This window comes from Cibotium barometz, chromosome 44, assembly GCF_041138505.1.
Source record: "Cibotium barometz isolate CiBa-2024 chromosome 44, ASM4113850v1, whole genome shotgun sequence".
Taxonomy (NCBI): Eukaryota; Viridiplantae; Streptophyta; class Polypodiopsida; order Cyatheales; family Cibotiaceae; genus Cibotium; species Cibotium barometz.
The window spans coordinates 48218484-48245400 of record NC_141089.1 but is presented as its reverse complement, the minus strand read 5'-3'; the positions used below and the strand labels follow the sequence as shown (position 1 = coordinate 48245400).

Sequence of the window (26917 nt, the reverse complement as noted above, 5' to 3'; positions counted from 1 at the left end):
AATAAACCTATTTGTTCACCAAACTATATGCTAAGTAAATTGGAAGCTTGTAGTGGTTGGTCAAGCCGGTGTGATGTAGAATACCCAATTAAGCACCTAAATTAACTGTTTTACTCTGACATTTGAAGTCTAGCCTTGAATTCTTCACGTAATCCGTCAAATGTGAGCCACATACGTGCATGAACACAATGCAACATGCATACAATGGGACATGATATAATGCAGAAAAAAATCTGTAGTAAAAGAACTTACTAATACTTTCCAGAGCTCAAAAGCTCAGATGTTGCTGCACATTGATTGGCCGTCACCAAGTGCACAAAAGAGGGTAGGGTCCTGACTACTCGGCATAGAAAGGGCAGTATAACAAGAAAGTTGGAGACTATTTGTGGGCGCCCCTAAGAGCCCTACTGACAATAGACTTTAAAATACACTGTTGCTTAAACACGAGCTAGGGCACACAATTTCCATGCCAACCTCCAAATGACCAAGTCCTACAAGGGAAAACTAAAAAGAACCTTTGCACCAACATTCTGACCATGAACTTCGATCCATTCAACCTCTTGGCATGGACCCAAACTTGGCCACATGATGGTGGATTTTTACCTACAGTATGCCATGCCTATACTTGTGTCTTAAACATGTGAAACTTGTCCAACTCCACCTTTGGAAGAACCAAGCGCTTCCAAGCGTTTCCAAGTCCTCTCCCTCTTCTCGTCTAGTATTTTTGCTTTCTCTTCATCATCGTGAAACTTCTCCTGGCAACTTTGGAAGAGTTCCTGGTCTAAGTCCAAAAACATCTTCCTGACATTGGATGTTAGCCCATTTACAGTATGGTTCCAGTGGCTGCTTGTGTTTCTTTCGAGTGCAGAAAATATCAGAGGCAAAATAACATGCCGATTTTGCGCAACCAAGTTTACAATGTGATCATTGTTCCAAAGAAAGAGGGCACGCTCTGCCACCTGCATAAAGCAATCCAAAATATAATGGCCACCAGTACATTATGTAATCTAAAAGCTGATGAACAAGCAATAGCAAAGACACTTCATCAACCTAATAAAACAAGAAAGAAAGCTAGTGTGCAAGTAAAAACAAGATATTCGCTATATTCTATATTGCTAGAAATCCGAAACAAAATAGGACATGCTGAGTGCTCTCCTTGAGTGTGCATTGTGGCAATGGGAGATAAAGGAGCAGCAAGAGATAAATGGTCATTCTGATCTAGAAATGGGCGAACCTCCAATGTATGCTCACAATTTCCCAGCTTTTTCTCTCTATATTACCATCTCCATTAGAAGCTATGATTGAAAGCACGGGATGATGACCACATACCAGGCTTAGCAACTTAAATGTCACTCAATTGTGTGATATATGTCGATAGCCAGGTTTAGCAATTGCACGATGCATAGGGAGAGGTTAAATGAGGGTATGAGCATCAGCATGAGGTAAGAGCTCCAAAAGATACCTGCTGGCCTGTCTGCTTCACGTGGCTGTCTCAGGCAGCCCATCCCTGACGGATGCTGCCCGCCTGGAACACATCCACCCTTCTGGCCTGTAAGTGTGAGCAGGGCTGCAGGGCGCACAGAGAATACAGGTAAGCTGGCTTGATTTGGGCGGTAGTTCTTGTTAATCCTAGAATTGGATTAACAAAGAGAACTGCCTTTTGATCATCATCATCAAATTTTGCATTTAATGATGTGAGTTGTTGCACAAGGGATCCTGTTGTGCTAAGATGCTCTTGGAGAGTATGATGTTCTTTCATTTTTAAGATATGCTTGAGAAAGACCTTAGAGTTAAATATTTAACTTGTTTCCAAACAAATTCTCAAGCTTATCACATACCTCCTTTGAAGATTTGTCAAAGTCAAGTTAGTGTATGAGATTATCAGGCAAGACCGAGACCAATGTGTCAAAACTCTATCATTTCAATCGTTCCATGCTTTCACTTCTAGTGATATGACTGCTCCCTCTCGTTTTTCTTCAATACCTTTGACAATGCTCCAAATCCCATCTCCCATCAGGAGTAACATGATCTTAGTTTGCCAAGCTGGGATGTTGCTTCCATTGAACCTTTCCATGGCTAAGTTGCCTTTGCAAGTTTCCATGTTTCATGCAGGGACTTTAATGTGAAAGAAACCAAAATGTTATGAATGCAAGCATATGAACAAGAAGCCTATCACTATGGCATTGTTGTGGTGGAACACTTGTACTATTACTGGAGTTGAAGAGTAGCTGAGCTCTAATGCAAAGGCAAAGGGGTTCCACAAGAGAAACTCGGAAGCAAGCGGTGAACAAGGTCTCCCAAGAAATGTTGGCAATCGGCAAAGTTCACAGCCAGCTGAATGGCTGAGCAACTGGGCAGCCGCTAAAATGGCATGGTCTGGAGTTGAGTTGTCACTTAGGAGGCAGGCTCAGCATAAGTAGCGCGTAGGTGCAAGTGGTGAAGGTGACATGCAAGGGTCAGAAGGCCATGTGGACGGCGCAAAAGCTGAAGTAGCAAGGATGGCTCATGGTGGAGACACGGCGGCGTCTGAGACCTAGAAGTGGTGCAGCTAAACAGCGCCGATGGCGGCCACGTCCAAGCAGGCAACAAGCAGCCCAAAGTCACGAAAATGACAAAATCACACCATTGCCACGTCAGCCACAAGTGCGGCTAAGCATTGCCGGCAAAGGGAACTAAAAGAGGCGTAACCACTTGCGAGCTAAGTGGCGGCGGTTTGGTGCACATTCACACTGCCCGGTTATGGTGGGTCAAGCAGCTGAGAAGGGCAGAGTTGACTTGGCAGCTCCGCCTAGTTTGGCGAAATGGCAGCCCTAGCGCCAGCCGGATTTGGCAGCGAGCGGCAGAACGATGGTGGCCTGAGCGATGCTACGCAAGCGAGGAGACTAGAGAAACGTTTGGCCATGGTCGTCTTTGGAGTAAGCAAACACGTCAACAACCAACTGGGAAAGCCTAGACCCCCTAACTCTGATACCAAATGTAGGTATCCTATGGAGGATGAAAGGGTTCCATCCATACGTGTGCAGAGATGGAATGTGAGAGGGAGACTATGAAGCCAAATATTGCACGTACATGTATAAACCAACAAAGTACAATGCTTTTATAGACAAAATGTCTTATTTTTCTCAACACTCTACTCCCCAGGATAGTGACACTTGACTATACCACTGAAATGCTTACACAGTGCACACACAAACACTTAAGTGACTATAAGCCCTTGTTCACACATGTTGGGAGCAAGGCCTTATCTCTATGGTTGTTATGGTCGGTGTGTACTTGATCTAAAAGTGTGTGAATGGCTGCTAAGCCATGTTGTGTGTGTGTGAACCCACTCTTATGAATGAGGAAGAATGTATGTGTGTGTGTGTGTGTGTGTGAACTTCCTCTGGCAAAGAAGTGAACACCCACTGATGTGTTTTTGTCTGAACCACCTCTTACAGGGGTATAAATAATATCTAGATGTTTGTGTGTGATGTGACATAAGTAGTGATGTGAAGAGGAGAACCTTTGTACTTATAAAAGGTACATGGACTTCATTGAAAATTAATCAAGCAACTATCACATCATTCTTGAGTCGAGTACTCCTCACTCTCTCTCTAGCTCTCTCTCATATGTATGTATACTTAGGAGTCACTTTTACAGGACTGGTCTTCTCGATAAGCCATGCTGCAAAGGCTAGACTGATACAAGGGTATGCTTCTCTTGCCCTCATGGAGAGACCGTGCTTCTTGGCCCACTTCCAAGAGCCGAGGACCAAGATGTGGCTATTTGATACCTCGGTCACTCCAACATTGATGTATGGAGCACCCTTCTAAGCACTTGATCTTACAGCGGCCAAATGGCCAAGGATAGAGAGGCCTCAGGTCATGATGACCTCCCGTATGACACGCAACAAAGCATCGGTCCCACATGATATTATCCTAGCAAAGTTTGCTGTAGCACCCATGGTAGTAGAGGCACTCTTCCAAACAGTCACATACATTCACAAGATCAGTACCATGCCCCCTCTAGAGACACTCGAGGCTGGCCCTACAATTCTCCCAACAACTAGCAGCAGATGGGCACGAATCATGGTGTAGTCGAGTATGCACCTGATTCACGAGGCAAGGACTCAAGATGGATCACCTCCCCCCACTCCAGTATGACCCGGACTCCCCATTCATCACGCTCTCTTAGGATGACAAGAACCGAGTGATCAGATATGATTTATTGGGACTACACATACAAGATACCTAGATCACAACACATGAGCCACTCTCACACAAACAGCAATACCACATGGATGCTTTCATAAGGCTTGCAGAGGATTGAGGGCCAGTTATCTTGACATATACACGTCACATGCTATGCGCATTGCAATGGGCCAGTAACCCAGTTGCGGGTGTCATCGCACCATCTGAGGATAGAGACAAGGAGAGCCATGCAGATACCTCGTAAGGAGAGGATATGCACTAAGTGCCCAACAGGAGGTCGAGTCAGAGGAGCAATATGCAGATGCACCATATATTGAGATTCGAGGGAGAATCCACTGTCTCTTCTATTGGATTATATATCATCTCCAGAGGGTCTACTGCATCATTTTCATGCTTGTAATGGCCATTTATGAGGCGCTGCATGTGCATATTTATTTAGGCATTTTTCCCATTTTTTATACCTTTTATAGCATTTTTATGCTATTGTGATGTTGTCGGCCTCCTACAGCTGGCTGACCAGCTCTCCTAAGGAGTATATATGTGTTACGACCCTGTGTTTTTCCCTCTGAACAACAAGCAGGTGGGCACGGGAACGGGCACGGGATGGACAGTGTGGACATGCATCAGTTGGATATGAAAAGAAAATTCATAGGTGTGGCCAACCCAAGTGTGAAAGGGGACAAAAAGGGACTTTAAAATTTATAAGGTTTTTAAACCTTTGATGATTTAAAAGTATTATTTTCTTTAGCATGCGTTTTGCTGATTGCTTTTGGCATTTTTGAAAAGCGATCGCCTCTTTATAAAGGTGGAGGGTGGCGCATGGCTTCAGGGCGCATCCCTTGGGCAGATCGCCGGGTGGTGGTCATCATGGAGCAGGTTGCCCCGGTGGAGGCTGCACGTGTGGAGTCGGCGGCTGCTGCGCACGAGGGCTACAGCGCCAGGCAGGGCTGCATCGGGCTGTGTATGGCTGTGGATGCCAGGTGGGCTGCTATGCGCATGGGCTGTGTATGGTTGTGGGCGCCAGTTGGGCTACTGTGCGCATTGCCTACAGGCAACTGCAGCGCACATGGCTACTAGGCGGGTGACCAGGGCTCTGTTGCGCACATGGGCCACAGCTGAGCGCTGCTGCTGCATGGTCTACAGGCGGCGGGTGCTGCAGCGCTTGGGCTACAGGCGGCGGGCCCTACTGCGCATGGACTACAGGCTGCTGCCCATAGACTACAGGGTGCTGCTGCTGCACATGGGCCAGGCGGCTGCTGCACACAGGGAGGCACAAAGGCGCAAGGGCTGAACAGCACGCTTGACTCTATCTCTCTCTTGGCAGGAGGTGAGCTGAAGGAGGCACCGAGGGGCTAACAGCCAAGGGGTCTCTCTCTCTCTCTCTCTCTTTCTCTCTCTCTCTCTCTCTCTCTCTCTCTCTTCGCAAGCAGGTTTTGTTTACAAGATTAGGATGCAGAGGATCAAGCTACATATGTACAGGATGAGGTTCTTGGAAGAGATGTGTTGTTGCTCTTCATCTTGGACTTATGTGTATTCAGGGCTTGCTTGACACGTCCTCTATCTTTCTCTTTGGATGGTTTATCTGTCATGGAAACAGGACATTGGTTTTCGGGAAGAAACAGGATTCTGGTAACGAGGAAACAGGCCTATGGTTTATGGATACAGGTCTTTGGTTTCATGTGGAAAACATGTCTATGAATTCATGTGAACAGGTTCTAGTTTTCTCGAGGTTACATGCAAGCTGTGACTACAAGGAGGGACATGTGGTTTGGTACAGCCCTACTGTTGTTTGGGAAGGGGTTTGTGGGATCCATGATAGCAATGGAGAAGACCTTTTCAAGCAGGGAGATATTGTACAGGTGTGCCTTCCCTATGGAATGCTTTGCTGTAGTAACGAGAGTTCTTATTTGGAAGTCCTGGGTGAAAAGCTAAAAGGGATCCTATTGGTAAAGGATTCGACAAGTTGTACTTTGTACTCATTTTTTATCAAGTAAAGAAATACCGCAAGGGGCGCCACTGCATTTTGGCGCCAATCGGTGTCCTTGTACTTTTTGTAGGAGCACTCTAGCTCCCCCTGTTTGTTTTCTTTTCCAGGTTCCCATGGGTGATGAAGTGTTTTGTGTGCGAGTGTTTGTTTCACCGCCCGTCAGATTTCTGAAGGCCGGTTTCATGGTTCCATCGCCGGGACTTCTTCATAAGAAGAAGGCTCTTCTGAATCAAAGAGACCACCCATGGCTAATGCAGACTCCCCACGATGTATATTCAATGCATGGCTGGAACTAGCCCTTGTTCTACCTGTGAGTGGAGCTGCAAGTTTGCTTTCTTGCAAAGTTTTCAGCAACCATCTTGACACTGACTTGGCTGTGTCTATGGCTGTTTGCTCTTCCCTGACAAGATCTTCCACTTCTTCCATAGAAGGGGGCTGAATGGCTGGCTGTTCCACATGTTCTACATGAGGATTTTCTTGTGTAGGGGCTGGCTGGTCTGAATCCCCCCTAATTGCAATGGGTAATAGTCCATCAAACATTTTCAGCAAATACCACATCTCTACTGACAAAAATCCTTCGTGTTGTTGGATTATAAAGACCGTATCCTTTGCTCTCATTGATGTAGCCCGCATTTCATTGCTTTGTCATCTAGCTTTGTTCGCAGTTGTTCTAGCACATGTGCATATGCCAAACACCCAAATGTACGCATATAATCCACTGTTGGTTTTCGGCTATACCAAGCCTCAAATGGTGTCATGGTTTTCAAAGCTTTTGTTGGACACCTGTTCAACACATGAGTTGCACACATTATAGCTTCCATCCAAAAATTGTGAGGCAACTTTTGTGCTTTCACCATGCATCTTGCCATCTCCATGAGAGATCTATTTTTCCTCTCAGCTACACCATTCTGCTGCGGTGTATAAGGCACAGTACATTGGTGTTTGATGCCCTTTTGAAGCATATAATCCTTGAATGCATTTGACATGTATTCTCCACCTCTATCTGAGCGGAGTGTTTGGACTTTACATCGACACATATTTTCAGCCATTGCTACAAAGTGTCGAAAGCATGCAAACACCTCTGCTTTCGCTTTCAAAGGGTAAACCCAAGCAAACCTGGAGTAGTCATCAATGAATGTGACGAAGTAAAGATGCCCCCCTATGGATGGTGTCCGCATTGGACCACATACATCACTATGTATGAGCTGTAATTTACTCTCAGCTCTAACAACTCCATCTTTGGGGAATGGTTTTCGTTGCATCTTTCCCAAAATACACCCCTCACATACATGTCTTGGTGGAGACTCAAGAGGCGGCATATTATCAACCATATGATGCTTCTACAAAAGCATCAAACTCTGAAAATTTACATGCCCAAAACGAGCATGCCATAGCTCTGCATCATGCATAGCAGGAGTGTGGGCAGCCACTGTATTTGCATCATAAGTACGCTTGTCATAGCTGTCGAGCTTATACAAGCCTTTGTATCGTGTTCCAGAAGTGACTATTTCATAACCCTTTGATGGGTCTTTTACCAAACACTTCCCATCTTCAAATTCAACCTTTAAACCTTGGTCGTTTATGGCTGAGACGGAGAGCAGATTTTTCTTTATGCCTGGAACATACAATACATTTTTCATACATATATTGGCGCCATTGGCTGCAATAAGTATGACATTGCCAATTCCCTTTACTGGATATGTGGTATGATCTGCACATGATACAATGCGGCCATTTGAATCATAAACCAAGTGCTGAAATACATCTTTGCATGAAGTGATGTGGCTCAAAGCACCACTATCAAAATACCATGATACATCCTGTCTGTCAGATGCAATGCAAGACATATCATTGTCTGAAGCACTTGGTGGTCATTGCCTGCCCTTCTTTTTGGGCTTGTTTGCATCCCCTTTGTCAGACTTTTCACCACCAGAAGAGGGCTGTCCATGACCAGCCTTGCTAGACAGTCCCCCATGCTTAAAGCTCTTTGCTTTACCCTTATCCTTGGCTGTAAATGCCTTGTCTCCACGACGGTTGCTCGCTAAGTTTGCTCTTGTTTGCTCTTCCTGCAAGAGTAAACCCACCAGCTCTTCAAAAGTGACGAGATCACCACCTCCTCTCATAGAGAGGTTGAGAGAGGTGTGAAAGCCCAAGTAGGAAGGTGGTAAAGAATGAAGAGTGTTGGTGACCAGCTGTCTGTCTGGGATAACCTCATCAATGTTGAGCAATTGTTTCTGCAAATCTTTCACTTTGGTGAGATGATCTGCCATGGAATCACCCTCATCCATAGAAAGAAGATCCAATTGCCTCTTCAAGTAGGCAACTCTTGCCTCGTTGCGTACCTGATACATTGCTTCCAATGTGTCCCATGCAAGCTTCGATGTCTTGCAAGAACGAATGTGCGGAATAATAGTCCTTTTCACTGAAAGGGCTATCAATGACATGGCCTCTACAGCCCTAGAGTCCCATCTCTTCTGCTCTTGTGTGGGAGCAGGTTCTACTTCAGGAGCTCTTTGAGCACCTCCCCTTTGAGGCGTGGCTGGCTGTATGGTAAGTGGGCGTGTGTCATCACCACATACGATGCTCCAAAGCCCTTTGGCTACCAGCAAATTACGGATCATGAAACTCCATAGAGAGTAGTTAGATCCATCCAACTTGTTCTCCTGGGTGAGCACTCCAAATACATCTGTAGCATTTTGAGCCATGTCAACAAAATATACTTGCAAGCAAACCAAACACCAATGTGCACCGCCAGGCAACCAAATGTCTTGTGCAAATGTTTGCCTGCAAACTGAAGCAAGTGTAAACCTGCACCAAATTGTCCAATTTTTATTTTTTTTTTTTGGAAAAACGATCCTTCTATTAGTTAATGAGAAAACGCCATAAGGCTACAAAGCTCACCTCACAAGGAGGGATAATAAACACAGTGAACACCTGAGCTCCACCCCCGTGGTGGGCGCTCTCTGGGGGGGAGGGCTACCTAGTAGTACATGCGGAAGGTGAGAAGAGCCAAACTGGAGGCCTGTAGTGCCAAGTGACATCCTCGCCCCTCGCGATGAGGAAAGGGCCAGGCTGCCAAGTGCGGAGGAACGCCTTGCGGCGATCTCTCATGCGATCCGAGTCGCCCTGAAGTTTCCCCCAGTGTCCCCTCAAGGTGTGAATGATGTCCACCCAGAGGGCCTGTATGACCTCCGCCGGTGGAGTCGCCTGGCGGTCTATGGCCTCCCTGCATCGGGCTCTCCATATGTGCCAAGCCGTCATGCTGCTGATCATCTCCCATCTGTGCCCGTCCCCCTCCTGGGAGACTGCCGAAGAGAAGTCTGGCGTCGGAACCACCGCCATCGCCCTGTCAGAGACCTGGATGGTCACACTGCCAGGGACGTCCTCGTATCCAAGGGCCGGGCTGCTGTCCGTGGCCCAAGCCACCGCACCCCACGTCACCATCATCTCACCTGGCGAGCCTGCAAAAACCATCTTGAGAGCGCGCTGCCAAACCTGCTATGCCTGTGGGCAATCCCATAAGCAGTGCCGCTGCGACTCCTGTGCATGGCCGCACCGAGGGCAGGACGCTGGGTGTCTGCCAAAAGCTAGCCAAGCCCCCAGAGCCAGTCCTCTATGCGCTGTAAGCCAGAGAAAAAGCGTCACCTTCCGGGGCCGAAAGCTGGCCCAAAGGCGCTGCCAGAAGTCCCTAAGGAAGGCAGGGGAGAGCCCCTGTCGCCGCCAATGCTCGGCCGCCGCCGGGGTGCCCGCTTCTGGATCCGCCGCCCCAGCCTCGCTGTGTACTGAAAAAAGGGGGTGCCTGGGCTGGTAGGGGCCGAGTAGGGATCTCGCCAAAGCCACTCACCTGGATCCCACTGAAGGCGAATAAGAGGCCTGCTGTCCCAAGCCCATAATCTCCAAGAAAAGTCCTCCCCTATCGAGGCCGGTGAGGGGTCTACATGCCACTGTCTCTGATGAAAGCCGACCACCCGCACCCTCTGAAAAATACAACCCTGGAGCTCATCCAAATCTAGTCGGGTCCTCTATGAGCCGATGTGTAGAGTGCAGAGACCCCACGGATCCACTGATGAGGGGGGAAGCCCATCCTCTCCATAGTGCCTTCCAAGAAGGCCTAGTCCACCCGATCATATGCCTTCTCAAAGTCGAGAAGGAGCACTGCCAGATCCTCCTGCCGAAATCTAGCCAAAGCCGTAGCCTCCCAGAAAGAGAAGATGTTATCCAGGATGCTCCTATCCTGGATGAAGCCTGTCTGCGTGGAGTGGATGATGTCCGGAAGGTGAGGCTGAAGCCGCCTGCTGATCGCCTTAGCTAGGACCTTGTAGGCCGTGCCTAGCAAGGTGATCGGTCTCCACTGTCTAATCTCCAGTCTGTCTCCTCCCTCTTTGGCGATCAAGTGAATCAACCCCTCTGCCATGCTGTCCGGCATGTCTCCCGACTCCATAATCTCCTGGAATGCCAATCTGAAACCCCTATGCAAGAGACCCCAGTACCTCTGGAAGAAAGCCACTGAGAGACCGTCCTCTCCTGGGCATTTGCCCCGAGGAAGTGCCTGAAGAGCCTCCTCCAGTTCCGTATCCGAGAAGGGGGAGAGAAGGGAGTGCTGCAAATGGGCCGGCACAACCGGTCTCGTGAAGCTCCAGACTACCTCCCGAGCCTCTCTCACCCTGTCATCTGCTGGCTCAGCAGAGAGCAAATCCCTGTAAAAATCTGAGGCTATCGCCCGAACCTTGGGGGGATCCACCACTACCTGGCCATCAGCCTGCCGAAGACGCCTGAGACCCTCTCGTCTGAAGCGAGGCCCTGTCGCCTCAAAGAAATCTCGAGTCACTCTGTCTCCAGCCTGTGTCCAAAAAGAAGCCCGAGCATGGAATCGAAACTCCACCCTCCTCTCCTCGATGGATCTGATCTCTGTGCGAGCTGACTCCATCTGCTCTGAAATCCAAGGGCTCGTAGGATCCCTCTCCTGGAGTCTCTAAAGGGAAGCTAGACTCCTCCGCAGGCTCCTCTCCTGCTCTCTGAAAGCCTCCAGACGGTCCAGGGCAACCTGTCTGAGCATCCTACTGATCTCCTGCAAACCCCTGTCAAGATCGCTGGCTGCCAATCCTCTCCTGAACTGAAGCTCTTGCCAGACCCGCTCAACTCTGGTCGCAATCTCGGGCTCCTCTATGAGACAATCTGGAATCCGGACGCTCTGGCCTCGCTCTCCTCTCGTAGGGTCCTCGATCTGGAGAAGCACTGGAAAGTGGTCTGAAAACGAGGAGCCTGCAAGTATACCCACAGTGCCACCTCTATCGCAAGCCCACTCATCAATGTAAAACCTGTCGATGCGGGAAAGGTTAACTCCTGTGGCCCGTCTATCCGAGCGCGAGAAAGATAAACTCCCCTGCAACCTGCCAAACTCCGAGAGAGTCCACGGATCCTGGCCTCTCACCTGCAGCACTAGTTCCTCCCAGGCAGCGAGCTCCGGCCCATGAATGGTCTCCTGGCTGCCCCCCATCCTGTCCTCTGCATCCTCCAGCATGTTGCAATCCCCCCCTAGGCACCAATGGTCTGCCATGGGGAGGGACTGCCTAATGGTGCTCCAGAACTCGGCTCTCCCGGTCGCCCCATTAGGGGCGTAGAAGTTGAGGAAGCCAATGCGGTCTTCCCCAACCCGAAGGATGATCCACTGCGCTCGACCCTGGACCAGAGTGCCAGAATCCACAACCTCGGATAGAAGCTGCTCGCTGACTGAGATGCATACTCCACCCTGGTTCCCCTGGGAGCCATATGCCGGTGACCAAAAAGTGTGACTCCTGCCTGGCAAGATCTTCCCGCAGGTGCGGGTACGCCCGGCAGAAAGGTGGTGTTCCTGGATGAAAAGGATATCTATGGGTCCTCCAACGAGAGCCCTCTGGATCTCCTGGCGAAGTCTGCCCCGACCAATGTAGCAGCGATGTCCACCAAGACCCTGGATGTTCCATGAGAGGATCCTCATGGATGAGCTATGGCAAGTGAAGCAGCCGCCACTGGCTCACCCCTCTCAGCCGGCCCGGATGATCTGCCCTCCACTCTGTGAGTCTTGGGCGCCGGCTTGGAGGGAGAATAGTCACTGTCTGTCCGGGTGCGGAGTCTCTCCAAAAAGAGGGTGACCTGTCTCTGTGTCCAGCCCCACTCCACCTTCGCCCTATCCAGGGCATAGGCGTGAGACCAATCCTCTGCATATATGTATCTAAAGGTAGGCTGCACCCTCGGGGCGGCATGGAGGAGAATCAGTAGCACCGCCTCAACTGAGGTGTGGACCGGATCCACCCGCCAATCTCCTATACCAAACAAGCTCATGCGGGCTGAGTGTAATCGGGTCTGCAATAGGTCCGTGATCCCCAAGTCATTGAAGTGGTGAGAAAACTCCAGTATCTGATCACGCAAAACTTCCTCTACAGAGTTGCAATCCCATGCTGTGTCTGGGGCAAAGGAAAGGAGAAGGCCACCATGCTGCTCACCACTGAAGGAGAACGAGAGGGATGGCACACCACGCAAGCTCGCAAGGGCGCGACCAGTGTCTCGAACGGGCCAGCATCCAGGTGGAGACACCTGAAAAAACCGTAATCCACTGGGAGCCCCATCACTCGCGGGGGCCCCCCAGGGGAGGCTGGAGAGAACTCTGTGGCGGGCGAAGCTAGGATCGCCATCTCCACCGGCCCGGAGTGGCGGTGGAACAACCGCTGGACTGAACTCTGGCCTACCCAGCTGCACTGCCCCGGTGCAGTGGGTGGTCTGGAGGAGTATCCTGGAGAGGCCGAGGGAGGGATGGTGGCTCGCGGAGAGGAGGGGGGAGAGCGAGGAGAGGATGGAGAGGCATCTGCCAGAGGAGAGGTGTCAGGGGGGCCGCCGGGGGAGGCGAGAGGGGGGGGGGGGGGGGGGGGGTTGGGGGGGGAGAGGAGGGGTGGAAGGAGTGCTCTCCGAGTGAGGGGAAGAGGAGCCGGGGGTCGCAGAGTGCGGCCCGGGATCCTCAGGAATCTGCTCCATGGAGGGGGCGGGGCCCCCCGCGGGGAGAGGCGAGAGCGGGGTCTCCACGTGGGGGGCTCCACCGGCGGCCTCAACGGGCACTGAGTCTGAATCCTCGTCCATCGGGGTGGGACCTGCTGGCCGCCTATCCCTGACTGGAGCATAAGTGCGGGTAAGTGCCTGGACGCCAGCCGGAGTCGCTTGTCCGCCAGCCTGTGCTACCTGCTGGCGTCTGCGAGACGGTCCCTGCGGGCCGGGCGTTTCCGCCGGCGAACCTCCTGCCATCCGCCAGCCTCCTAGGTCTGCGCGGCATCCTCCGCCGGGGCCTGCTCGTCAGATGATGGCGCCTGCTAAGACAAGCCAGGGATGTCCGGTCTCTGAGGAGGTTGGCCACCTCTCGGGCCTCCTGAAGGGGGTCCAAAGGCGGCAGAGCATGAAGGATGAACCCCCTTGCGGGGACAGGCGCGTGCGAGGTGGCCCATCTCCCGACAGATGTAGCACTGGCCGGGGAGGCCCGAATACTCCACGCGCTGTATCAGATGTCCTCCAGAAAGACAAGGGAGGAGGATCGTCTTCGGGAGGGACTCCGGTGTGACGGAACCACAACACGAATGGCCGGGAGTCCTGCTGCCCGAGCTATCACTGAAGCCGCTGTCTGAGGCGTCTCCACCACCTGTCCGAACGCCTTGCCAATGGATGACAAGAGGGGCAAGTACTCCTTGCGGAGTCCAGGAAAGCAGATAGTGATGGGGAAACCTGTCGCGCCTGCTAGCGGGGTCGAAACCGTGAGTCCATCGCGCCAGGAACGCCCGGGATGAGCGGAGGGCAATGGGGCTCCGAGCCAGCACCATCTGAGCTGCCTGGGGGGACTCGAAATCCACCTGGTAGTAGCCACGTCCCAAAAAATCGACGCTGACGATCTTGGCAGGCACGCCAACGAGGCTGCCTTGCAGAAGGTCGCGAAGCTCTCTCCGCATCGGACGGCTACCCACTATCTTGCAGACCAAGGAGGAGGCCTCAAGAGCGGATACTGTGGAAACAAACAACTGATGATCTGCAGCTGTGAACTCCAGACGGAGACCGAAATCGGCAGGGGTAGTCGGAGCGGCTTCCATGGAGTCCTCCAGAGGGAAAAGGCCAGAGATCGGGGTCACCAACGGGAGGGACACAGCCCTACGAGGAAAGGGAGAGGCGGAAGGTGAGAGGATAGCGGGGGCGGAGCGGGGGGGGGGGGAGGGGGGAGCTGAGGCGGGGGAGCTAGCGGTGGGGGGAGGGGCGAGACGGAAGGGAAGGTGAGAGAGAAGGCGGGGGGGAAGAGCCGCGCAGCGGAGGAGAAGGCGGGGGGGGTAGAGATGGCGGGGGAGAGAAGCGAGGCGGAGGAGAAGGCGGGGGGGTAGAGATGGCAGGGGAGGAAGCGAGGAAGGAGGCGGGGGGGAGAGATGGCGGGGGAGGAAGCGAGGAAGGAGGCGGAGGAGGAGAAGGCGGGGGGGGGAGAGATGGCGGGGGGGAGAGATGGCGGGGGGGAGAGGCGGAGGAGAAGGCGGGGGACAGGCGGGGGGGAGAGGGGGGCGCGCGACGACGAGAAGCAGCGGGGGGAAGGGTAGACGGGAGGGGGATGAGGCGGAGCTCGCAGGAGCAGATTAACAGTTCATTCAAAGGAAATCCTACTCCACCAAATTGTCCAATTACACACAATGTGTATACATATGCGACAAATCACAGCTATAATGCCCAATTACATGCTCCAATCTGAAAAACCCCAATTTTTATGCACTCCAATCGCTTCAATGTGCAGTTAATTGGCCAATTTTCACAAAAGCCCCAAATTTTTGCAACTGAAAGAGGCTCAATTTGCTGATTTTGACCTCAATTTGGAAAACCCCCAAATTGCAAGCAAAGCAACATGTCCAATTTTTCAATTTGGCCTCAAATTGAGAAATCCCCCAAATTGCCTGAACCCTGGACCACCTACAACTTGCAAATTTTCCTGGCGAGAATCTGGAGTAGAGTGCCTGCAAAGCCTTTGCCCCTTTTATTTGTTTACTTAATTTGAATATTTAAGCTTCCTGGAGCAGAAGTACCTGCACGTTGAGGGGTAGTACGGATTTGTGTGTTTTAGGTACACGATGAAGGCAAAACAATGATTCTACTCTCAGTTGTGAGAGTTCTTTGGGCAAATGAAATGTATGTTGATATGCCGAAGTGCAAGAGGCCATTGACAAGAATGTTCACAGGTATAAGGCTTCACTTGAGCCTTTGCTAAGGGCAAGGTGGTGAATGAATTTAAAACTGGTTAAGTGTCTTAGTTTGACAGATTCACGCGTGATCACATGGGGATGGTACCCTAAGTCAAACAAATGATAACATAGCGGGTTCGTCTTGCTGTTGCCATTGTGGAGCACCGCCGTCGAGCTAATCGGTGGCGCCACCAACCTCGTTGCCGTTTCTGGGTAGTGCGAGTGCTAAGACAGCCACCACCGCTGCTCCACGTGTCACAAATCCCTATATTCTAGGGACATGCGGATGCGTGTCAGGCCTAGAAACATGCGGATGCATGTATGTATTATACCTGGGCATGTGTATGGATCATATGAGTGGATGCATATGAGTCCAAGGACATGGCAGGATATTTGTGGACTTTCGGGCGGTGCCCGTGTGGATTCCGGCCATGCACACATGGTGTGTTATGATGGCAGGCGGAATATTTTCAAGTACAAGAATGATGATAGGTGGTTCTCCAAGTTTACATGTGCACAATGCATAAATGATGCATGCCATAACTTTATTTTACTTTGTGTGACATTGTCTTGCTGTCTGGACAATGCTTGTTATTTTGGCTTCTGAAGTCCGAGGGACCGGGGACGCCCGGGCACCTTGCGGACACGTGTGTGCACTCCTATTTGGGCCTAAAATTGTGGGCTTATGGGTTTTGCAGGTGGTAAGTGCGTCCACACTCAATTTACAGCTTACTTCATTTACTACTAAGGTTTATTGGTTTGCAGGTCCACACTCATTAATAAGTGGCCGGACAACTTATAATGCGTTCGCATTTGGTTGGACCAAAATTAATGAAGTCCGGACAGCTTATGGCCATTTCCCATTTGGTTGGACCTAAACTTATACAAACAGGACAAATGGAGCACTATGGGCTGGACACCTACCTGGACACCTTATGGGGACACTTGTCAGCCAGTATGTGTATCCACCAAGCTCCTTAGGTGGGCACTGGAAAAAGGCGCCTCCTTTTGGGCTGTCTTATTCATGATTCAACACATTGGAGAGCTGGTTGGAGCTTTGGGAGTTGCTACAGGGCTGGTTGCTTGCTTCCCGGACTCACACAAGCTTGGACAACGATCCCCACACTCTTCTAAAGGGCTGGTTGGTAAATTTCAGACCTGCAATTTCTGGTTATTGCGAGTTTTGGGCTGGTTACAAGTGTCCAAAGTCAACTTGGACAGTACAGGACAGCTCTAGGGACCTCCACAGGGCTGTAGGACCCTTTACAGGTGGAATTCTCGCCATAGAAAGTTGCTGTTTTGGACTGGTTATTGCACAAAACAGGCCGGACAGCAATGGAATATGTGAGCATGGATGTGTCTCAAGGATTCCTGGTGTAACAGGTGCTTAGGGCAAGCATTGGGGACACTTGCTCGCGGAGAACACAGGTTTCTGGATCAGTTTCTCGCGTGGAAACAGGGCCTAAAGATCCATTTACATCTTGTGCAGGGCGGAGTACCTATGAGGATTGTGATACTCTTGTGCAGGGCGGATGTACCTGTGAAGAGGCTTGTGCAAGGCGGATGTACCTGTGTAGGGCGGATGTACCTACAGATTCTCTTGTTTGAAATGTATTCATTCATGATGTATTTGGAAGAATCAGGTGCAGGCTGGTGGTGAATCCCCAGGCACCCATAATCTTGTACTTTGCAGACTCTTTTGGTAATATAACCTAAAGGGGGGGGGGGTCAGCCTATCATCGGCCCCTTTATGTGGTGTACTGTAATTTTCAGCTTTGTGGTTGTAATGCTCAAGTGTTAAGTGCTCAGAATCTTGTTCACATTTATACGATTCCAATACACGTGTCCGCCTCCCGTTACATTGGTATCAATGCTCAGTTTTTCCCCTCATTGGAAAACGGTCTGAGGCTTGGAATCATAAGTGATGACCTGATTTGAGTGTCATGGACAGCCACATTTCTGACAGTGTGGAGAACACGCAGGACCGTGAACTTCATGGTACAAGGGATGCAAGAGATGCTGCAGGCAATGATGTCTATGGAGATGCAGGTACTCATGACACTATGCATTCTGATTTGGAATCTTTGAGGCGTCAAGTGCGACGCTATAGGGCTGAAACCGAAGAGCTTAGGTCATTGAAAAATGACCCGGATGTACAAAGGGTGTTGGCTGCGAAGGCAAAGGCCTCGGTCCATGAAGTCACTTTTGAAGCAATTGCAAAGGAAATGGATGTTGAGAAACCCCGAGAGCTTGCACTTGCATACCTAATGGTTAAGGGTGATGTATATACCGAAGCAGATGGTAGTTTGGCTTTCAAGAAGCCACCCCTCATGGCTGCCCGTGATGGTGCACATGATGCACAACAAGCAGGAAGAGCACAGCAAGTGCCAAATGCTGAAAGGACAAGAGTCCCTGGTGATAGGCTTGATGCAGGTCAAGAGAGGAGTAAGGATGAGGGATCCTCTACTCATTCCCGCTTTGCTCCAAGAAGACATATCCGTTCTCGTGTTGAGCTTTCCACTCATTTGGAGAGTGTGGCTCAAGAGAGAACGAAGAGGGATCGTGAATCTTCATCGCGGCATCATCATCATGCAGATGAACAGGATGTACATAGGGATGCATATAGAAGGAAGAAGCCTCGAGAGTTCAAGTCCGGTGACAAGGATGTAAAGTTTGAAAACTTTCAGGGACAGATGGACTCTACCAAAGCACTTGCTTTCATTAGACAGTTTGAGATAGCTTTTTGCAATGAAGACTTTTCGGAAAAGTCTATGCTCAAACATGTGGGAATGCATCTCAAGGATACGGCAAGTGATTGGTGGCTTGCAAAAATACTTGATGGAAGTGCTGCCCCAACTTGGTCTTCTTTCAAAATTCAGTTTTATGATCAATTCTTACCACCAAACTTTGCAAAGGATGTACGCAAGGAGTGGGATTGGCTGTCCCACGATGAGGGAGAGTCCGTTGCTTCATACATAGCAAAGTTTTGGAAAGTCCTTCTCAAGGTTACTCCCTTCATGAAGATTGGAGAGGACGAGAAGAAGAGAAAGTTTGAATCGGGGCTCCATCACATCATCCAACAAAGCTTGGGAGTGTACCCAAATAAGACCATACAAGAGCTTATACACTCAGCCATGATTGCGGAGAACTTGCACATGAAAGCACCCACAAATAAGCCATTTGCAGGTCAAAACAAGAGCAAATTCAGGGCTGGTTATGACCAGAAAAAGGGTGGACAGCCACCTAAGAATGCTCCCAAAGATGGCCGAGATGCAAAGGATGACTCTGAAAAGAAGCCGGGGGGTAAACGCCACAATTTTGGGCTCTCAAAACAGCAATTGGAAGAGTACAGGAAGGCTGGAAAATGCTTTAAGTGTGGCAGTAAAGATCATATATATCCTAAATGTCCACAGAATCCTAAGAATGCTGAGCCTAATGTGGAAAAGCCTCTTGTGAATGTTGTACCCGATGTGCAGGGTAATACAGGGCATGAGCCCAAGAGTAGAGTCATATGCAAGGCTTGGGGCAAATTGAAGGATCAGCCCGCTTTGTTTCTTTTTGATGATGCTTCCACAGATAACTTTATATCCGTACAGATGGCTGCCGCCATTGGTCTCAATGTGGAAGACATGGGAATGCAAATGAATGCAGATGCCGCCTTTGAGGGCAAACAGGTTGATGTAACTCCGGTCATTGGTAAGCTCCATGTACAAATACAGGACTACCTCGACCATGAGAGCTTTTTAGTGGCTCCTCTTACAGGTTGTGATGTGTTGTTGGGGATGCCCTGGCATCACCGTTTAGAGCCTATTAAGGCTTACAAAGAGAAGAAAATCAACTTTGTACATAGAGGCCGTGAGCACTCTATAGATGCTGGTACTACTACAAGTACCATACCTCTTGTAAGCCATGTACAAATTAATAAGGCAATAAAGAAATCAGCTTGTTCTTACTTGGTTTTTGTACGTGATACCATTGAACATTCTAGTGTTGATGTTAGTACATTAGATCAAGACAAGCTTAACTTTTTGAACGAGTTCAAAGATTGTTTTGCGAATGCTTTGCCAGCAAGGTTGCCACCAGAGAGGCCGGAAGATCATTGCATAGATCTAATTCCCGGTAGCTCTCCACCTAATAGGCCACCATACAGGGTGAGTGCTAGTCAACAAGAAGAGATTATGGCACAGGTGAATGAACTTTTGGAAAAGGGTTTGATTCGGCCTAGTTCCTCGCCATATTGCTCGCCGGTACTTCTTGTTCAAAAGGAGGATGGTACTTACAGGATGTGTGTTGATTACCGTGCCCTCAATAAGATAACCATCAAGAATCGGTTTCCCATTCCGCGCATTGATGACATCTTGGACAAGCTTGAAGGTTCGGCATGTTTCAGTCGAATAGACCTTAAGAGTGGGTATCATCAAGTGAGAGTGGCACCTCAAGATGTACACAAGACTGCATTTAGGACAGCCTTTGGTCTTTATGAATTTTTGGTGGTGCCTTTTGGCCTTACAAATGCACCCGCTACCTTCAACAGGATGATGGACAGGGTATTCAGAAAGCATAGAAAGTTCACGGGTATATTCTTTGATGACATTATTGTATTCTCAAACAATGAAGCCCAACATCATGAGCACCTGGCTATTGTGTTTAAAGAGCTTAAGGAAAATCAGCTCTACATAAATGCAAAAAAGAGTGAATTCTTCCTCCCAGAGATTCACTATCTTGGTCACATTGTATCAAAGGATGGTGTGCGCATGGATCTTGCAAAAATACAAGCCATGCAAGAATGGCCAGAGCTGAAATCAGTCCATGAAGTGAGGAGCTTCCTTGGTTTATGTGCTTACTACAGGAGGTTTGTCAAGCATTTTGCTTTCATTGCCGCTCCGTTACATGATTTAACAAAGAAGAAAGCAATCTTTAAATGGACACAAGAAGAGAGAGATGCCTTTCAAAAGTTGAAGAGTGCAATCATCTCGAGACCGGTACTCATTATTCCGGATTTGCACAAACCTTTTGTGGTGGAATGTGATGCAAGTGGAGACTGCATAGGGGCTGTTTTGAACCAAGAAGGACATGCCATTGCCTATGAGAGCAGACGCTTGCAACATGCAGAGCTTCACTTACAGGTTTATGAGAAGGAATTGTTGGCTGTAATTCATGCCCTTACTATTTGGAAACACTATCTTTTAGGGGCTGATTTTATGGTCAAAACTGATCATCAAAGTTTGAAATACTTTTTGACTCAAGAGATTCTTTAACCTGAACAGATTGTTTTTCACAAGGAACGAAAGCTTGCGGGAGGCAAACTTGTTCGTAGGTACCTTGTGAAGTTCAAGAATTATTCAGCTTTGGATGCGAAATGGATGGATGTGGCCTACTTCGAGGGATTACCTAGATCTTTTGAAGGCCTATCTGGAGGCTTTTCAGTTGCGGTTAACTGATTAGAAGCCGGGGGGATGTCACAAATCCCTATATTCTAGGGACATGCGGATGCGTGTCAGGCCTAGAAACATGCGGATGCATGTATGTATTATACCTGGGCATGTGTATGGATCATATGAGTGGATGCATATGAGTCCAAGGACATGGCAGGATATTTGTGGACTTTCGGGCGGTGCCCGTGTGGATTCCGGCCATGCACACATGGTGTGTTATGATGGCAGGCGGAATATTTTCAAGTACAAGAATGATGATAGGTGGTTCTCCAAGTTTACATGTGCACAATGCATAAATGATGCATGCCATAACTTTATTTTACTTTGTGTGACATTGTCTTGCTGTCTGGACAATGCTTGTTATTTTGGCTTCTGAAGTCCGAGGGACCGGGGACGCCCGAGCACCTTGTGGACACGTGTGTGCACTCCTGTTTGGGCCTAAAATTGTGGGCTTATGGGTTTTGCAGGTGGTAAGTGCGTCCACACTCAATTTACAGCTTACTTCATTTACTACTAAGGTTTATTGGTTTGCAGGTCCACACTCATTAATAAGTGGCCGGACAACTTATAATGCGTTCGCATTTGGTTGGACCAAAATTAATGAAGTCCGAACAGCTTATGGCCATTTCCCATTTGGTTGGACCTAAACTTATACAAACAGGACAAATGGAGCACTATGGGCTGGACACCTACCTGGACACCTTATGGGGACACTTGTCAGCCAGTATGTGTACCCACCAAGCTCCTTAGGTGGGCACTGGAAAAAGGCGCCTCCTTTTGGGCTGTCTTATTCATGATTCAACACATTGGAGAGCTGGTTGGAGCTTTGGGAGTTGCTACAGGGCTGGTTGCTTGCTTCCCGGACTCACACAAGCTTGGACAACGATCCCCACACTCTTCTAAAGGGCTGGTTGGTAAATTTCAGACCTGCAATTTCTGGTTATTGCGAGTTTTGGGCTGGTTACAAGTGTCCAAAGTCAACTTGGACAGTACAGGACAGCTCTAGGGACCTCCACAGGGCTGTAGGACCCTTTACAGGTGGAATTCTCGCCATAGAAAGTTGCTGTTTTGGACTGGTTATTGCACAAAACAGGCCGGACAGCAATGGAATATGTGAGCATGGATGTGTCTCAAGGATTCCTGGTGTAACAGGTGCTTAGGGCAAGCATTGGGGACACTTGCTCGCGGAGAACACAAGTTTCTGGATCAGTTTCTCGCGTGGAAACAGGGCCTAAAGATCCATTTACATCTTGTGCAGGGCGGAGTACCTGCGAGGATTGTGATACTCTTGTGCAGGTCGGATGTACCTGTGAAGAGGCTTGTGCAGGGCGGATGTACCTGTGTGTAGGGCGGATGTACCTACAAATTCTCTTGTTTGAAATGTATTCATTCATGATGTATTTGGAAGAATCAGGTGCAGGCTGGTGGTGAATCCCCAGGCACCCATAATCTTGTACTTTGCAGACTCTTTTGGTAATATAACCTAAAGGGGGGGGGGGGGGGGGTCAGCCTATCATCGGCCCCTTTATGTGGTGTACTGTAATTTTCAGCTTTGTGGTTGTAATGCTCAAGTGTTAAGTGCTCAGAATCTTGTTCACATTTATACGATTCCAATACACGCGTCCGCCTCCCGTTACACCATGAGGCCTGCTCCGTCCAACCTCTCTTGTGCCTTGCTACTTCACCCGCTCGACCTCGCCTGTGGCTTGGTGCTCTACTCGCCTTGTAGGCATATGCTAACTTATGGTAGTGCTATGTGTGAACAGGGCTTAACCAAGGGCACTTTTTCCCATGTGGTTTTTCCCCTTGGATATCAAGTATGAAAGGACACTCTACATATAATATTTTGTACTTCTATATTATATGGATGTGACACACATGCAAGGGTTGACTTGCATTTTGTGGCTACCACACTTTTGGCTCTCTTTCTCTCTCTCTCATTTTCTGTGTGTGAGCTTCTCCATCCTGCACCTAACCCTAATGTGCAGGTTTGTGCGTGTGAGTGTGTGAGTCCAACACCAACAATTGGTATCACAACTGGGGGCTGCGTGTGGATTTCTATCCCTAAAATCTGCAGCAAATTGTGAATTTCCGTCCAAAACTGCAAAATTCCGTCGCTTGCACAGTTCTGTCCGTCGCCTGTGAAATTCTGTCCGTCGCCTGCAGAAATCCGTCGACGGAGCTAGTCCATCCATCGCCTGCAGAATTCCGTCGACGGAGCTAGTCCGTCCATCGCCTGCAGAATTCCGTCGACGGTGCTGTTCGCTGCCTTCGCCCGGCCCGCGCAAACAGCCACCTCCGCCTAGCCCAGCCGGCTGCCCTACTGTGAATGTCGCCGCCGCCGCCCCTGAGCACCTCCCGACCGGCAGCGCTACTGTGGCCATCACCACCGCCGCCCCTCCCGGCCGGTGGGTCTACTGGAGCCACGACCGCCGCCACTGCCGTCCTCCGTCCCGGCTCCGCCGCCCAGAGCCTCCGTTCGTGTAACTTGGTTGAACACAATGCTAATCAATACACTTAAATACACTAAGATTTGAAGGACACTTGCTCAAATACAAGAAGTAAAATTGCTGAATTTGACAAGAGACACACAATGAGCCGGAACGGCGGACCCCTCCCTTGAGTAAATTGTATTACTATTGGAGAAATTCAATACATAGCTTCACAGGCATCCATTGCCAAATCCTCCATGCCAATGCATATGAAATTCAGCATTTAGAAAACAATGGTATGTCGATGTAGATCACCAAGGAGCTGCCTTGATGCCCGGCCCGACTTCAGTGCCCATATTCTCTACCATTGGCTCTATGTTCTACCAAGCAAGGTAGCAACATCTTCAAGAGCACATAGGACAAGAGAAATACTACACAGGGCGGCTAAACAAGGAGTCCTGCCCTTCTACTGAGTAAGTAATGACAACACATTGTCCAATTAGCTTACCAGTCTTCATAGAAGTTGTTGCAAGCGGAAGCCTTCGCGTTGGAAGCTTTAGAAGTGTTGATATCTTCGATTTGCCGCAATCCTTCGCGACAAAAGTCTTCAAGAGGATGAAGGGAACCTTGGGAAAGCTTCCCCTATGGTTCAACTTGAGAAAGGAAGGCTGAAATTAGGGTTTTCAGCAAAAAGACCAGAAATTACAGCAAAAATGAGAGCTGTTTTGCTGAATTTCAGTCATTGGGAGTGAGTAGGAGAGTGATTAGCACTTGGAAACACTCTTGGAGGCTTGGAAAACACCCTAGCAAGTTGGGTATGGCTATGGAGAGCTTGGAAATGGAGAGAAATGGTGGAAAAACAGAGTTTTCAGCCTCCAAAAATCCTCATGAAGAGAAAACACGAATTTCTCTTAATAAGTAAGTAAATTGGGGTCCAATCAGGTGAAGGGACATGGGGAGATGCCCATTTATGAGTAAAAGGGGAGGATCAGGTCCTGGACATTGAGTCTTGTCCGCCTCGGGACTTCAGTGAGTGTGAACTTGGAAGCGGTCATAATTTATAAGTGACTTTTGGGCGCCCAAACTTTAATGAAATGGGAACACACTCACTTATAAATATTGGCTAAGTCCTAAGGACTATTTGAGCCTAGATTGGGTAATACTTACCACCTGTTCACATGCCACACAACCATGTCAGCAGACAGTTTCACACGCACGGTTCACGGGCGGGCGTCCCCTTACCCGGAACTACACATAGGTCATGCAGGCATGAAAACAGCATGCAATTTCATTTGCAGGCAAGCACATAAAGATGCTATGCAATGCAGCATTGGCATGAGCAATTTCCGTTCATGAAACCATATAAGACCAGGCGTTTCCAGGTAAGTATACGCAATACCAGACCCAGTGGAAAGCCAATCCTCCAGGCGTTTCCAGGCATGTACACAAAGGCACAAGTCCCAGCGGAAAGCTAAGTCCTCCAAGCGTTTCCGGGCATGTACACAAAGGCACAAGTCCCAGCGGAAAGCCAAGTCCTCCAGATATTCCGGGCATGATAACATCAAGTCCCAGCGGAATATCATATCCAACTATACAGCATGACACGTGTCAATCACCTGCATAGGCATATTCCATAAGCCATGGACACCAATCCAAATGTACATAGTGTGAAAGCAAGAGTGAACCATTTGGGTGGCCAAATGGTGACATTCCCCCCCGCTTCTAAATAGTTGTCCGCAACTGAAATGCATCCAAATATGTCTAAAGCACATGCGGGCAATCTTTGAAGAACTCTTCATCTACCCATTTAGCATCAATGGGAAGATAGTTCTTAAACTTCACAAGGTAACGCCTCACAACTTTGCCTGCAGCAAGCTTGCGTTCCTTGTGATACACAATCTGCTCTGGCTGCAAGATCTCCTCAAGCTCATCCACTTGTGGTGGATCCTCAATGACCATTTCACTGGGCTCCGGCCCTACATACTTGCGAAGGAGACTCACATGAAAAGCATTGTGTATGTGCCAATGACTAGGTAATGCCAATCTGAAAGCCACTTCATTCATCTTCTCGATCACTCGAAAAGGCCCATAGTACCTGGTTGCAAGCTTAGGATATGCACCCTCTTTGCCAGGCCTCTTTGCAAGTCTTGCTTTCTCAAATTTCAGCAATACCCAATCATTCTCTTTAACATCCAATTGCCTTCTATGCTTGTCGGCAGCATTTTTATGTTTGTCTTGTGACCTTGCAATGGCTGTCCGCACCTGAGCAAAAGCAATATCCAAGTCTCTTACATACTCATCAGCTGCAAATATCTCATCCTTTGTGCGAAGGATGGGTGGCAAAACCACCTTACCATAAACAATCTCAAACGGGGCCTTTCCCGTAGATGCATGCACCATGTTGTTGTATGCAAATTCCACAAGCGGTAAGTATTTCTCCCAAGAAGACTTCTGATCCGCCACATAACATTTCAAGAGATCCAACACGGCTGAATTTGCAGCCTCACTTTGTCCATCCGTTTGAGGGTGATAAGCTGATGAGAAGTCCAATTTGGTACCCATATTATCAAATAAGGCCCGCCAAAAGAGACTTGTAGTCCTGGGATCTCTATCCCCCACAATGGACTTCGGCATTCCATGATGTTTGAACACTTGTGCAAGATATATTTTAACCATATGCTCAGCTTTGATGGTCTTTTTGACCGGCAAGAAATGAGCTTGCTTGCTAAACCTGTCCACAATTGTCCAAATTGCATCATTACCCTGTTGGGTACGTGGCAAGTCCATAATGAAATCCATTGTAATACTTTCCCATGCTGCGTGGGAAAAGGCAATGGCTGAAGCAAACCTGGTGCCTTTTGCCTATCAAATTTGACCTTTTGACAGGTGATACATGCACGTACATGTGCCTCTATGTCCTTCCGCATACCTGGCCAAAAGAAATACCGCTCAATCATGTGCGTAGTAGGCATTATGCCTCTATGACCAACATATGGAGGAGCATGGCACTCATCCAAAACCTTTTGCCTCATGTCAGACACCACACATAGGCAATTATCTTTCATGAGATAACCCTCTTTGATCACATATGAGGCATGTGCATGACCAGCCATCAAATCAGCCCAAATAGTGGCAAAATCAGCATCCGTATGATACAAATCACGCATGGTAGACAAGTCCCCATGAGAGGCAACCGAGATAGCTGCTACATACGGCTTTCGTGACAATGCATCGGCCACTACATTCTTCTTTCCCGGGGTGTGCAAGATCTGAAAATGAAACATAGAGAGGAAATTGGCCATCCTCATATGCTTCTCTGACAATTTAGTTTGAGTAAGAAAATATCTCAAACTCTGGTGATCTGTCTTCACAGTGAAATCAGCCCCAAGAAGGTAATGTTTCCATATAGTAAGTGCATGAATTACAGCCAAGAGCTCTTTCTCATAAATGCCAAGAGATAGCTCTGCATCATGCAATCTACGACTCTCATAAGCCACGGCATGTCCCTCTTGATTAAGGACAGCCCCTATGCAATTTCCAGATGCATCACATTCCACACAAAAAGGCTTTTGCAAATCTGGAACGATCAACACTGGACCATGAGTAGTTGCATCTTTCAATTTGAGGAATGCATCTCTCTCTACATTAG

At 48.9% G+C, this 26917-nt stretch overlaps 1 protein-coding gene across 2 annotated transcripts in view; it reads right to left on the bottom strand.

The window, feature by feature from the left end:
• Window positions 1-211: 211 nt before the first annotated feature.
• LOC147613384 (serine/threonine protein phosphatase 2A 57 kDa regulatory subunit B' theta isoform-like) overlaps window positions 212-26917 on the bottom strand; it is a 51164-nt gene continuing 24458 nt past the window's right edge. For both annotated transcript variants that reach the window (XM_086782725.1, XM_086782726.1), the window contains one exon: window positions 212-959. In XM_086782725.1, coding sequence (XP_086638851.1) covers window positions 633-959 — 327 coding nt within the window. In that variant the 3' untranslated portion in view covers window positions 212-632. The remainder of the gene's footprint in view (window positions 960-26917) is intronic.